Raw genomic sequence first — 14,230 nt, forward strand, 5'->3', positions numbered from 1 at the left:
TCATAGAAAGTGACTAGAGAAGGAAGCTTTACCTAGGGCGGTTAGAAGTCTTCTCTGAATAGCTAACATTGAGTCAAGACCTATGAGGAGAAGGAGGCAGCCATGCAAAAATCTGGGGGAAGAAAGTCCCAAGTAGAAGGAATGGCAAATGCAAAGGCCCTGAGACAGGAAAGAGCTTAGTTTCTTTTTTTGTGGAGGCAAGAAGGAAGGCCAATTCCTGAGTACAGTTAGGAGAGTGGGAAAAAAATATAGGCAGGTACCAGATTGGATGGAGTCTTTATAGGCCAAAGACTTTGGGTTTTGTTCAGTTCGTAGTGAAGCTTTTGAAGGGTTTTGAATCAAAGAATGATATGATGTGATTTAAAGTCACTGCTCTCAGGAGATTGTACCACAGGGGACCAGTGGTGGAAAGAAGGGAATTGTTTATATGGCCATTGCAGCCATCCAGGGGAGAGGTTCTGATGATGGTTTAGACCAGAACTCTAGCTTACTGCTGTTTTACGACACATGAAAAGCATATAAGATTTAGATTTCAGTACCGATAAATACAGTTTTACTGAACATAGTCACATTCATTTATTTTTATCTGTTTACGAGTACTTTTGAAATTTTTATTGTGAGGAGAAGTTTAACATCCTGATTTTCCCTATCTCATAGCAGTTCAATGGCTTAGTGGTGGTAAAGTTTATTGTGATATTTTTTGTGCTTAGGACCAAGATTGAAATTTTTCTGAACAAGAAGCACCTTCGACCACTGTTATTGAATATTGAATGGCTTTAAAAATTAGGTTATATTGCAGACTTTATAGTTTATTAATGAAATTAACCTAAAATTGTAAGACAAAACTGCACATTTGAATCACAACTATTGTTGAGCTGATTTTTACATTTCCAGAGCTTTGAAAAGATTAAAACAAGAAGCAAACTTCATTTCCAACAGCATTTTTCAAACCTCAGTGCAAGAGCAAAGGAAATTTCCATATTTTTAAAATCCATTTAACTGTACCAGTGAGAATCTTCCACCTAACTTTCAATTGAAAGTGATTAAACTGGAATGTAATGTTATGCTAAAGGTAAATATCAAGAATCTAACAAAATTTTATAAATGCCCTCCAAATGATGAATATGTTCAAGTAAAATCATATGCATGTGGATTGATGTTGGTATTTGGCAGTACCTATCAGTGGAAAAAGACATTTTCAAAGATGAAATACATAAAATCTCATTATAGGTCACCATTACAGAATTACAAAAAAAAATTGTTTAGTTATTATATTTTGAATGTTGCCCCCCAAAAAGTGAAAATTTGTTTTCTTGTTAATGTAAGTAGCTATATCATATCCTCAATTTTGCCTCTGGGCTCAAAATGCCTACAATGTTTACTATATGGCTGTTTACAGAAAAGGTTTGTCAACCCTTGGCTTAGACTAAGGTGGTAGCAGTGGAGATGGAAAGAAGTGAACTAATTTGGCATATATTTGGGAAGGAGGTAGAAAAGATTGGCAGATGGATTAGACACTGAGTGTAAAGGAAGTTAAAGAATTAAGGGTGAGCAAAGGAATGAGTGATGGCAATATTTACTGAGATTGGAAGGCTAGAGGAGGAGCAGGGTTGGAGAGGCAAATCAAAAATTCTACTTGCACTTGCTAGGTTTAATACGTGTATTTGATATCCAAGTGTTAATGTCCAATTAACAATTGACTATACGAGTCTTTAACTCGCAGGACAAATGAAGTTGAAAACAAATTTGATAGCCATAGTATGTAGATTTTCTCTAAAAGTGTGGATCTGCCACATACAGTAGAATGAAATTGGACCCTCATCTTATACCATATATAAAAATTAATCCCAAATGAATTAAACACCTAAATATAGGACCTAAAACTATGAAACTCTTAGAAGACAATGTAAACAACCAAAATCATAGGCAGCAAAAGCCAACATAGTCAGATGGGACAACATCAAACTTAAAAACTTATGTGCATCAAAGGATACAATCAACAGAGTGAAAAGACATCCTACTGAACTGGAGAAAATATTTGCAAATGGTATATCTGATAAGGGATTAATATCCAGAATATATAAAGAATTCCTACAACAGAAGAACTAACCTGATTGAAAAATGGACAAAGACTTGATTAGACGTTTCTCCAGTGATCATATACAAATGGGCAACAGACATATAAAAAGATGCTTACCATCGTTAATCATCAGGGAGCTGCAAATCCAAACCACAATGAGATATCACCTCCCACTCATTAAGATGGTTACTACCGAAAACAAAACAAAACAAAAAGTGTTGGCGAGAACATGAAGAAATTGGAACCTTTTTGTAGTCTTGGTAGAATTATAAAATGGTGTAACTGGTATGGAAAACAGTACAGCGGTTCCTAAAAAAATAAAAATACTATTGCCATGTGATGCAGCAATCTCACTTATAGGTATATACCCAAAAGAATTGAAAGTGTCTTGAAGAGATATTTGCACACCTATGTTTATTGCAGCATTATTCACAATAGTGAAGAAGTGGAAGCAATCCAAATGTCCAATGATGGATGAATGGATAAGCAAAATATGGTATACACATAAAATGGAATATTATTTAGCCTCAAAAAGGGAAAAATTCTGTCAAATACTAAACCATGGGTGTACCTTGAGGACATTATGCTAAATAATTAAGCCAGACACAAAAAGACAAATCTTGTATGAAATCATTTATAAGATATCTAAAGTAGTCAAATTCATAGAAACAGAAAATAGAATGGTGGTTACCAAGGTCTAGACGGGGGAGGGAAAAGAGATGTTGTTTGATGGGTGTAGAGTTTCAGATTAGCAAGATGAAAAAGTTTTGGAGATCTGTTTCACAGCACAGTAACTGTACTGCTTTATACTTAAAAAAGTTATAGCATTAAAGTTTGTGTTTTTTTTAACCATCAAAAAAAATTGTTATTTGAAAAATCATAAGAACCAAAGCAATTTTATAAAAAGTACAAAGTTGGAAGATTTATGCAACCTAATTTCAAGACTATGAAACAGCAGTACCAAGACAGTTTGATATTGGGAGATAGGCACGTAGTAAGTTAAAAAGAGTAGAGTCTAGAAATAGATCCAGATGTAGATGGTCAGTTGATTTTTTGGCACATATGCTGAGGAATTCAATGGGATGTTCTCTTAAATAGTGCTGGAACAACTGAATGACCATTTGGGGGGGAAAGTGAACTCATTTATTAGATAGCAGATCAGTAGTTGCCTGGAGGCAGTGACCAAGGTTGGATTTTGGAAGAGCAGAAAGAACCTTTTGGAAAGGATGGAAAAGTTTTGCATCTTAATTATGGTGGTGGTTTTTTACTGCTGTCAAAAATCTGTGCTTTAAATGGAATGTAGTTTTTTGTACATAAATTATATTTTGAAGAATTTGATTTTTTTGAGTGAATATCTGGGGATTGGAGCGGGGCGGAGCATGGATCTGAATGAGATTACACTGTGGATGGCAAAGAAAAGAGAGCTGAGGGCTGGATGCTGGGGCACCTCAGTGGTTAGAAATTGAATGAGGAGGCAAAGCCAGCACAGCAGACTAAGGAAGAGCTGCTGAGGAGGTAGGAGAAAAACAGGAGTGTGAGATATGCTTGAAGCCAGTGAAAGAAATTTGGAGAAAGGAATCATTTCTGTGTCTAGTGTTGATGAATAAGATGAGGATGAAACTGACAGATTAGGGAAGATGAAAATTTAAGGTGACTTTAACAAGAGTGATTATAGAGGATTAGTAGGAACAAAAGCCACATGGGAATGGAAAGTGACGAAGTAGAGACCATGAAGGTAGCCACCTTTTCAAGGAGAGTTGGAAAGAACAAGTGGGATAGCAGCTTCAGGGAAATATGTCTATGGAAATTTTTTATTCTTTGCATGTTATTCGTTGAAGAAATTGGATCATTTTCCTATAGAGTTTTCCATTATCAGGATTTAGCTGGTGATTTCCCAAAGGTGTAGTTTAACATATTATCCTTCTCTTTTCTGTAAATTGATATTTGGGTCTCGAGGCATAATCAGATTCAAGTATGCTTCCATAAGAGGCACATACTATCCGGTTATCACTCTGTTGATGTTCAAGCCTAGGTCATTAAGTTCATTAAAGTTTACAAAATGATTATGTTGTAATTTTGCCATTCTTCCTTCGTTTATTACCTAAATAATTCCTTAAAGAGAAACTCTACCTCAACTACTTCTCAGGTTACTCAGGAGTACAGTTTTTATAGGAAAGACAAGGTAAATGCTTGATCCTTTCCTTTTACTTACCATTTCTCAAACTAGAGTTGATTCCCTATTATTCTCCAAAAGTGACTAAATTGTTTTTGTTTTGGGTACCCATATCAAACTCATGGGTTTAAACTTCTGAGTCCTTTCGATATGACCCCGGTTTTTGATATCTTACTTTCCGACATGGCAAGATGCAGCAGCCTCGTTTCTGGGATCAGCCATTTTTCCAAGAAGCCTTGATTTCTTTGAGTGGGAAATGATATTTTTAGACAACTGGGTGCTAGAGAAGTTTGCTGCTAGTAGGCCTTTTCAGTATTTCCAGTGTAGATTCAGAAACTGCCATCTTCCTAGAAACCACCACTGCCATCTTCCCAGAATCTAGTAGCTACACTTTTCAATCAGAAAGTTTCTAATTCTGAAGAACTGTTATTATTGAGTCTGTTACCATATTACCAAGGTGATTAATTGTGCTGATTCTGTATTGGTCACTATGGACTGGATCCTGTGGCTCTTCTTTTCTGCCACAGGCTGGGATGTGTCCTGGTCTAGAAGTAATGGGGATGCTCTGAGTGTTTTCCTCATTACTATTAAATCCTCAGTGGTGTAGGAGTCATTGTGTTATTGGATTACGTATCTACAGTCTAAATCATTCTACATCACTCTGTTTCCCAATTTCTTGACAGCTACACCTCTAATTCTCTGCAGTTAAAACTTTTGCAAACAATTGAAGATTGAAAAACATGTAGCTCACTCTTACCTTTCATAGTATAGAAAAACTTCAGAATTCTTGAAGATTGATCTTACGTTTCTGTTTCAATTTCTTATGTCCTGTTGGGATTGAGGAGACAGTGCAAGGAATTATCCTTGTCCTTAAAAAAACTCACTATCTAATTAATGATCCAGTTTAAGACATTGTAGAGATATTCCATCTTGCACAGTCAAAATGATTGGGTTGGGATTCTTATTCTCCTGCTGCAATATAGGCAAATTACCTTTTATGTTCCTGTACCTTTAGTTTCATCATAAGTCAAACAGTATGCAGATTTTCAGATCTGTTTGTCTTTCAAATTCTAAGTTTCTGTGAATGAATCAGGCTTAGTTCTAGTGTTGTGTTTGCTTAGCCCTTGAGTACTCTGACCTAAGTGATTGCAGTAGCATTTTCCGTGGCCTCCCAGCCTAGTCCCTCCCCCATTGCTGTGTGTCCTCAACCTTACCTCAGATCATCAATCTTTCTAAAACTGAAACATGTTACTCCCAAGTTCTTAACTATAAGAACTTTGTAAAGTATGAACTGTCTCTGTGCAAGATATGACCCAGTTCTCTAATTCTTTCTCACTTTCCTTTATTGCCATTTTCCTTCATCAATAAATTTATCTCTGGCTGTATTGAACTACTCACCATTTCTTAAACTCACCATGCTTTTTATTAATCTGAAGTTTTTATAAACTGTCCTATCAGACCAAAGGTTTCATTTTTACTTACCTTGTGGAGAATTTCTGTTCATTTCTCAATACCTAGTTCTAATGTCTATGTGCAAGGCTTCCTTAACCTTTCTGGGATTTAGCTGGTCTGGATTCTTATCTTGTAATATGTTGTACATTTCGTATTATGGATTTATCATGTTATAATTTATAATTATAAAACAAATTATAATTTATTTTATTTTATTTTTTATTGTTTTAGCTCTCCGTTATGTTTTATTTTGTGATTTTTAATTTAGTTGAGGTTTTAAGTCAGTGAGGATTCTTTTAGGAGCTGTAACCTACAGTGTGTCTCACTGGTTCCTTTATTTATTTTTATTCATTTTTTAAAAAGTTTTTTTGGGTGACATTAATAAAATTACATATGTTTCAAATGTCCAGTAGTACATCATATCTATATTGCATTGTGTTCACCACCAAAAGTCAAATCTCCACCAGTTACTTTAGGGGAGTGTGAGAATCAGGATTCACTGGATCATTGCAATATTACTTGCTCACTCACATCATTGAGAAAGCACAAAAGTCCGTAGACCCACAGCAGCAATCCTGTGTTGGCTCTTATTCGCAGATCACACACTCAGACTTGCTGGTGTACAGGTTGGGTGTTTTTTGTTGAGTTTTAGATGTTCAGTTTATCGTTGTTTCAAGGGAAGAGATCTGGAGACATCTTTCACTCCACCATGTTTCTGACTGAATTATAATTTAATTTAGAATTCTGTTTCTTCCGTTAGTCTCCTGGAGGGTGGATCTTAATTTAGCTAGTAGTGTTCAACACTAGCTATGGATAGGTGAATGGATAGGTGGTCAGATGATTGACTAAGGTAGAAGTGCCAGTGTTAGAACCTAGGATTCAAGAGCCAATTCTTAATTCCTTAGGATACAGTAGGAAAGAATATTTGATTCCATTTTGCATTATTTTGGCCTTTATTAAGTTAAACATGTCTATATAGAATAATAGGAATAACGGATAAGCCAAAAACTGTTTGATGTGCATTATTTGTGCTAGAATTTCATGTAAACATGTAGAAGTTTTTTAACAAGATTTAGTCTGAACATATTATTTTGTTCTTTTTTTTTTTGCACTTAGAAATATACTATAAACATTTTTCATGTTTCTAAAGTTTTTAAATGGCTGCATGAATATGCCATAGTTTATTTAATCACTTTCTTTTGTTCATTATTTAGATTGCCTGAAATTTTTAGATTTTATAAACTATTCTATGATGACATTTCGTAACTGTATTTTTCTGCCTCGACTGTTTTCCTTACGATAAATTCTTTCAAGTGAAATTAATGGATAAAAAAATTTTTTTTTTTTTTGAGTTTTCTACACTATACCACACTATCTTGAGTATGCTAGTCATATTATTGTGTCAAGTCATTTGGCAATATTTACTGGTAGGGGCAAACACATTTTGGTGTCCTTGTGCATTAAACAGCTTTCCTTCTTATTGAGCAATCAAGGAACCTGGGGCTCATTCTGAATTCTAGAGGTTCACTCTGGGTTCTATGACTTAAGTGATCATAAAGATGGCAGTTGATAAACCTCTACTTCTTTAAAAGTAATATAATACAATTAGGATACATCTGTAATAGTTGATGGCATGTGGCTGGGTGAAGGCCACTAATACTTTCTGCAGGGCTACATCTAGGAACCTTTAAAAAATTCACAGTTACTTAGAACTGCTTTATTTGTTTGCATAGTCTTTGAAGCTACTGGACCCTCTCTGATAAGCACAAGAAAGGAGTAATTTTGAAAAACAAGTCAGGAATTTTAAAAAAGGTGAGAATTATTTGGAAAAAGTGTAATTTACTTCCAGTATACTATTTAGTAATCCGTTTTTAGTAAACTAAAATTCAGGTAACTAAGATATACATAAATAATACTGTATTAAACTTAAACTTATTAATAAATAAATATATAACATAGAGGTTATTTCTTTTTTCATTACTCTCCATACATGGAAGAATTGCATTGTTCTTACTGTTATTTTAAACAAATGCAAAGTCATTTTTTATAACAACTTTATTGAGATACAATTCATATGCCATACAGTTAACCTAAAGTGTACAATTTAGTGTTTTTAGTCTCTTTATAGAGTTGTACAGTCATCATCACAACCAACTTTGGAACATTTCACAGCCCCCAAAAGAAACTTCAAAGCAGTCACTCCCCATTTTCTCTTGACTTTCTTCCTCTAGGCAACTACCAGTCAGTATTTCCTCCTTTCTTCCTTCCTTCTTTCCTTTTTAATGAAATGGGAATTTAATCTGTATTTTATACCTGATTTTTAAAAATGTTTGGTAGAAGCATGACCACTTCCAGAATTAACATGGCATATTAAGACTTAAACTAATTGATAAGTAAATAGTCATTTGACTGAAAAAATTTTTTATAAGCGTCTTACCATAGATCTACTTTTGTATATAGGGTATTATCCAAGAAAAACAAATGGTAAGTTGAGTTCAGACGCATTAGACAAGTCTTGACTTCTGGACTTTAGAAAGATGTGGAAACTTTTCCTGAAGAAATTTTTTTTTCTCTATACTTTTCTTTCTTGCTTCAATGTGGGCTTGTTCTCAAGTCTCAGTCTAACAAACTGTTTCACATAGGACATTGCAAAGAATCATTTCCTGTTGTATCTGTTACTTAGGTACCAAGATACAGGCCACTTCTTGAACTGTGTGAGATGGTTCTTCCAAAGATGTCTCTTATCACAGCACCAGGTCTAGCTGGCGCAGTCTGGAAAAGCCTTAAGGCATCTTCCTGGACAACTTTATCAAATGTATCCATGGGATCTACTACTTTTCTAACCATTCCAGACTTGACATTAGCGATCTCTGCCACTTGGCCTTCTACTCCAGAGTTAGGAGCATGTTTCTTTTTTTAATAGGACATACTAAAATTTATGTATATCTTAATTATTTTCGTTCTTAATTGCTCACAGTTCCAGGAAGCTCCAGTTTTTACCACCCTCCACCCCCTACCCCCAATTCCTTGGGTTATCAAAAAATTCTTTTAGTACTTAAAGTTGTATAAAATAATTTGCACTGGTCAAAATATGTGATAGTAGGTACATTCTTAGGCAACAAACTTAGAGAAAACCTGCAACCGCTGCTAGCTGGGGCCTGAGAAGTTATCAATGAACTAGAAGTCTTTGGGATAGCCAAGAGTTTTCTAGAAAGAATGGCCAAAATGCACCAGTCTACTTCCTGTCTCAGTGTATTTGACTATTCTAGACATTTCATGTTAAATGGAATCACATAATGTGGTCCTGTGTGACTGACTTCTGTTGGAGCATGTATCAGGACTTCGCTCCTTTTTATGGCCACATTATTCCATAATATGAATATACCATATTTTGTTTATCCATTTATTATTTAATGGACACTCAAGTTATTCAGCTATTAGAAATAATAAGCTGTGAACATTCATGTACACATTTTTATGTGGATGAAAATTAATTTTATACTTTTTTTTCCAGTGTCTTTCACGAGAAGCAGGTGGAAACATGAGCATTCAGTTTCTTGGTACAGTGGTAAGTGTGAGAGAATTATTTGTATGAACTCTTAATTTATAGAGGGAAAAAAGTGTTCATCTGGTTTTAGCCCATGTATTTGAACTTGGCTTCATCATGGTTTTATTCTGCTATTAAATGAGATGTCTTTGTATAAGAAGTGGGTTTTTAATTTGTTAGAGAAGTTCTCATGATAGAAGACTTTTAGCAATTTTCTTATTAGAGAGAAAATAGTTTTTAAAAATGTTTGCAGTTTGTTGGGTATTTTAAGTGTGTTTTTTTTTTTCTGTTGAAAATTTTCTCCCTGTTTTCGTAATATAAATAAGAGTATATGTCTTATATACTTTTGAAAATAGTGACCTTGATGAGATTTTTTGCTCAGTTTTTTTCTTCTACCTTTCTCTGTGAGGTCCTTTCAAGTCCAAAGTTCTAATGAAATTAAATCACAACTTTGTATGTTGATTTTATTCACTGAAGATCCTGTTAGTCATTTTCCATATTGCTGTAAAATATCAACATTGTTTTAATGAAGTTGTATTTTACATTCTCAGGAGCAGATGTGACATATTTGACTTCTTTATGAATCCCAACTATAACATATTTCAGTTAACCCTCCTTTTTGCCACTTTTAAATGCTGAGCTAATGAACAGCTAAATGTGTTTTGCTTTTTTGAAATTTTGAATTATTTTCAAACATATATAAGATATTTTCAAAATATATTGTATAAGATACAGTTCCTCATAAATTGAGTCAAAATCATGAGTAATTTTATGGGTTAGTATACATGTTTCCAGTGATTTAATATTTCTTCAGAAATCCAGTCATCAAATATTTGAATACCACTTTGCACTCTTACCAGTATTAGTTATAATTTTCAAAATTATTTATCTCTATTTGGTGAAAAAAAATTTACTTTATAGTTATTATTTTTATATATAATTTATAATTATATTAGTAGTATTAGTTATATTTTCGAAATAATTTTTGTGTTAAAACGGTACCTTATTTTAATTAGCATATCTCTTTATTGCTATTGTATTTGAACATTTCTTCATATGTTCATTTACTAGGTCTCATAATCTTTAAAATGTCTGTTCATGTCCTTTGGGTATCTTGTTCATGTTGTAAATTCACATTGGGTATTTCTGTTAGCTCTGTGAGTTTATTGAGACTATTAGAGGAGAGGTCTCTAGGTTGGATCAAAAGAGTAGTGATTTTGCAGTCATTGAGATGGGAAGGACATTAATGTGTATTTATAGTTTATATATAGAGGCATAGTAAAGTTTATCTATTAAACTATATTCACAGTAGTATGTGTATATATACTTGCCCTGGCCCTACATAATGTAAAATTTAAGAGCTGCACCTGAGACTTGTGGTTATGCTTGTTTTTCTGATTAAGAAAGTATGCTTTTGCATTTAAAAAGCTAGATATTATTTAAATATATGTCATAAGAAATTGTATGGTTCTCCAAAGAAACGGAACCAATAGTATGTGTATGTATGGGAGGAGGGAGAATGGTTCATTTTAAATAACTGGTTTATATGATTGTGGAGGCAAGTCCCAAATCTTCAGGGTAAGGCAGGGAGGAATAGCAGTCAAAGACTGTGTGCTTACAGGATTCCTCCTTGCTTGGCAGGTCAGTCCTTTTTCTTCAGCTGATCTAATGAGACCCATCCACATTGTGGAGGGTAATCTGCTTTAACCAGTCTACTAATTTAAATGAAAATCTCATCTAAAAAATACCTTCATAGAAACATTTAGAATAATGTTTGGCAAAATATCTGGATACTGTGGCCTAGACAAGTTGACACATAAAATTAACCACCACAGACGTATACATCCTATTCCCTAGAGATATTATTAAAAATAGATATATTCTTTCAGAAATAGAATTACACATTTTTTTCATACAATAATAAATCATGTATGTCTTTCCAAGTCATTGCATAAAGAGCCATGTCATTTTTTTAAATGGCTATCTAGAATTATGTGGATTCTTTTTAATGGCTACCTAGAATTATATTATGTGGAAGTTTCCTGTACCTCAGTGCTCAGGCTAGAAAGAGTACTTACGTAGGCTGTCTCTGCTACTTGACATCTCTCCTTGAATTCTAACAGGTTTCTCAGTATTTACATATAGAAAACTTGAGTTTTGCTAGCCACAACTCACAAAAAACAAAAGTTTCTCTTACAATCTTTTCTATTTAGAAAATGGCAACTTGAGCTAAAACCTTGTATTTTTTGGAATCCTCTCTTTCCTCCACTACTTCCATCTTTTATCTGAATTATTGCAGCAGCCAAAGTCTCTAGATCTCTGCCCCTGCTCCCTAGTCTATTATTAATATAGCAGTTACAGTGATTCTTTTAAAATATAAATCAAGACAGTCGGCCTTGTCGCTCTTCTTCAAACATGTCAGGCACATGCCTCAGGCTGCCCATTTACCTTTCTTCTGCCAGGACTATCTGTCCCTGGATATCTGCATAGTAGGTTCCCTCCCTTTCTTCAAGCCTTTACACAATCAGCCACGTCCTCTTAGTTACACTGTTTAAAATTATGACCACCCTTTCCTACATATTATTTTCTCCTTCCCTCACTTTATTCTTCTTTTAAGCCATTATCACTATTTGACATACTTTAATATTTGACACGATTTACTTTTAAAAACTTAACTGTCTGTCTTCCCCACTCAAATGAAATAAGCTCCATGAGCATAGGGCTTTTTGTCCATTTTGTTCATCACACTATCCCTAGTGCTCAGAACAGGGCTTTAGTGTACAGTAAGCATTCAATAAATGTTTGTCAAATGAGTGAATCAAGTTGACAAGCATGGGACTGAAGTATTGGATGTGAAAAGGAAATGCGAAGAAAACAAATGAAGAAAAAGAAAAGTGTCGAGGACATTTGGGACCTTAGAGGTTAATCCTTCTTCCTCAGATAAGGAAACTGCATCAGAAAAGATAACTTGTGGGGTTTAGATACTGAAAAAAAGAAAAGAAAACTCGCTTTATTCAAGGTTTTACATGTAGTCGGTGGGTAGAGCAAGAAAGGGTACTTAGATTTCTCGGCTCTCAGCTCAGAGCTCATCCCATCAGTAAATGCCCTTTACCTTTATTCCCTTTCATCCACGTCAGGCACGCAAAGCATACTACAAAAAAAAAAATACACACATACATACACCACCTGAATAGCCAACAAGTCACCAGAAAAAAAGAGAAGAGGAAAGGAGAATTTTATGTAGTTAATACTAGCCCCCCGCCGCCCCCTACTAAATGATAACTTGCTAACAAATCCCAAAGAGGCTGTGTCCTCTTCGTTTATACAGTTTATACAAAGAATGAATTTTAATTTCTAGAATAATTACTCTAAAATTCTATAATGCAGCAGTTTGGAAGGCCAGTGTAGTTTGTTACAATGCATTTTTCTATGTAGTTTGTTACAATGAATATTTCTATTAGCAGTAATAGCTCAGTATGGAAGAGGGAAAGAAAAGGTTTTGAGATATAGTGAGACTTTTACAACAAATGTAGCATGATTTCTGGCCAGCATGTACTGCTTTAGTCCAAATTGTCTAAGGCAGATAGATGTAGCTTCCAAGACGTGCAGGTCAGGAATAGCAGTAGCAGGTCACATGGTAAAGATTAGACTTCCCAAATACACCTTTGTCTTTGTGAGAATCCTTGTAGAATTTTCTACATAAGTTGGGTTTTTTGAATATTGAAAACATGCCCTTCAGTGTTCAAAGAAGAGTTTAATTTTAGACTAAGAAGTACTCTTGCTGTATCAATAAAGTTCAAAATGCTACTGTTTCAACTTAGAGAAGGTAGGACTTAAAAAAGATTTCATTCATTTTTTTTTTTTTACCTTTTAAAAAATAGCAGTTATTTCATTTTCAATAAAAAATCTCATTACATTAAAAAAATTTTATTTTAGATATTATATAAATATTAAATATATAAAATTCTATGAATATATTTTACATATTTACAAAATATATGTAAAAGAACATTTATAAAATAAGATATAAATAATAATACAACAAAGATCTGTATACCACCCTGGAGTTTACACACACACACACACACACACACACACACACACAGACACAGACACAAATTACCTCTGAAGGCTGCTGTGTGCCTCCCCAATCCTATCACCCTTTCTCTCCCTTCACTGAGAGCTTCTTCCTGATTTTTATCACTCTTTGCTTTTCTTTATAAAATTTCTACATATTTGTTGCCTAAATATTATACAGTTTAGTTTTGCATACTTTTAAACTTGACGTACTTAGAATCATTTCTGTAATTGTCTATAACTTAATTGTTTTTCTCTGTGTCGTTTGTGAGATCCACTTCTACCGCTGATGGACATTTGGGTGGTTTCCACATGTTTTTTTGCTGTAACTCTCAGTGCTGCCATAAGCATCTGTACATGGGTGCCTGTATCCTGATTGCACATATGCAAGCGTTTCTCTAGGGCTTATGTAATTTAAGAATGCAATGAATGAGTTCACTTTATTCAGCATCTTTACTTGCACCTGATATTATACATCTTAATTTTTGCCAGTGTGAATAATGTTCTCATTGTGGTTTTAATTAGCTTATCCTGATTATTAATGACATATAGCGACTTTTCCTGTTTTTTTTAGACATGTATGTTTATCAACCATTGAGTCTCCTCCTCTGTGAAGTACCTCTTAACATCTTTTGCCCATCTTTCTATGGAGTGAAAATTACTAAGTATATGAATGAAGTCTGTTGATGTCATTTGGATTTTTTAATAATAAGGCAAGAAAAGTTATGTTGAGACCATAAACTAGTTCTGACTGTGGGCAGTGAATGGAAGTGACTATCAAGAACTGCAGAGGATCTGAGAATTCACCCTACTTAAAACTGATACAGTAATCCACTATAGTTTCATGCATGCTGATAGAAGACATGAGACTCCAGGGTCAGAGATGAAGGACAGTTTATTA

General features: G+C 34.2%; 1 protein-coding gene across 5 annotated transcripts in view; it reads left to right on the forward strand.

Annotated features, from left to right (window-relative positions):
- PCCA (propionyl-CoA carboxylase subunit alpha) overlaps positions 1-14,230 on the forward strand; it is a 338,552-nt gene that overhangs the window by 268,936 nt on the left and 55,386 nt on the right. For 4 of the 5 annotated variants that reach the window (XM_039849219.1, XM_039849216.1, XM_039849217.1 and 1 more), the window contains one exon: positions 9,220-9,273. In XM_039849219.1, coding sequence (XP_039705153.1) covers positions 9,220-9,273 — 54 coding nt within the window. Of the gene's footprint in view, positions 1-7,438; positions 7,506-9,219; positions 9,274-14,230 lie in introns of those variants that run through there. The other variant, XM_039849218.1, reaches the window with a different exon arrangement.

This window comes from Pteropus medius, unplaced genomic scaffold (assembly GCF_902729225.1).
Source record: "Pteropus medius unplaced genomic scaffold, Ma_sr-lr_union100, whole genome shotgun sequence".
Classification (NCBI taxonomy): Eukaryota; Metazoa; Chordata; class Mammalia; order Chiroptera; family Pteropodidae; genus Pteropus; species Pteropus medius.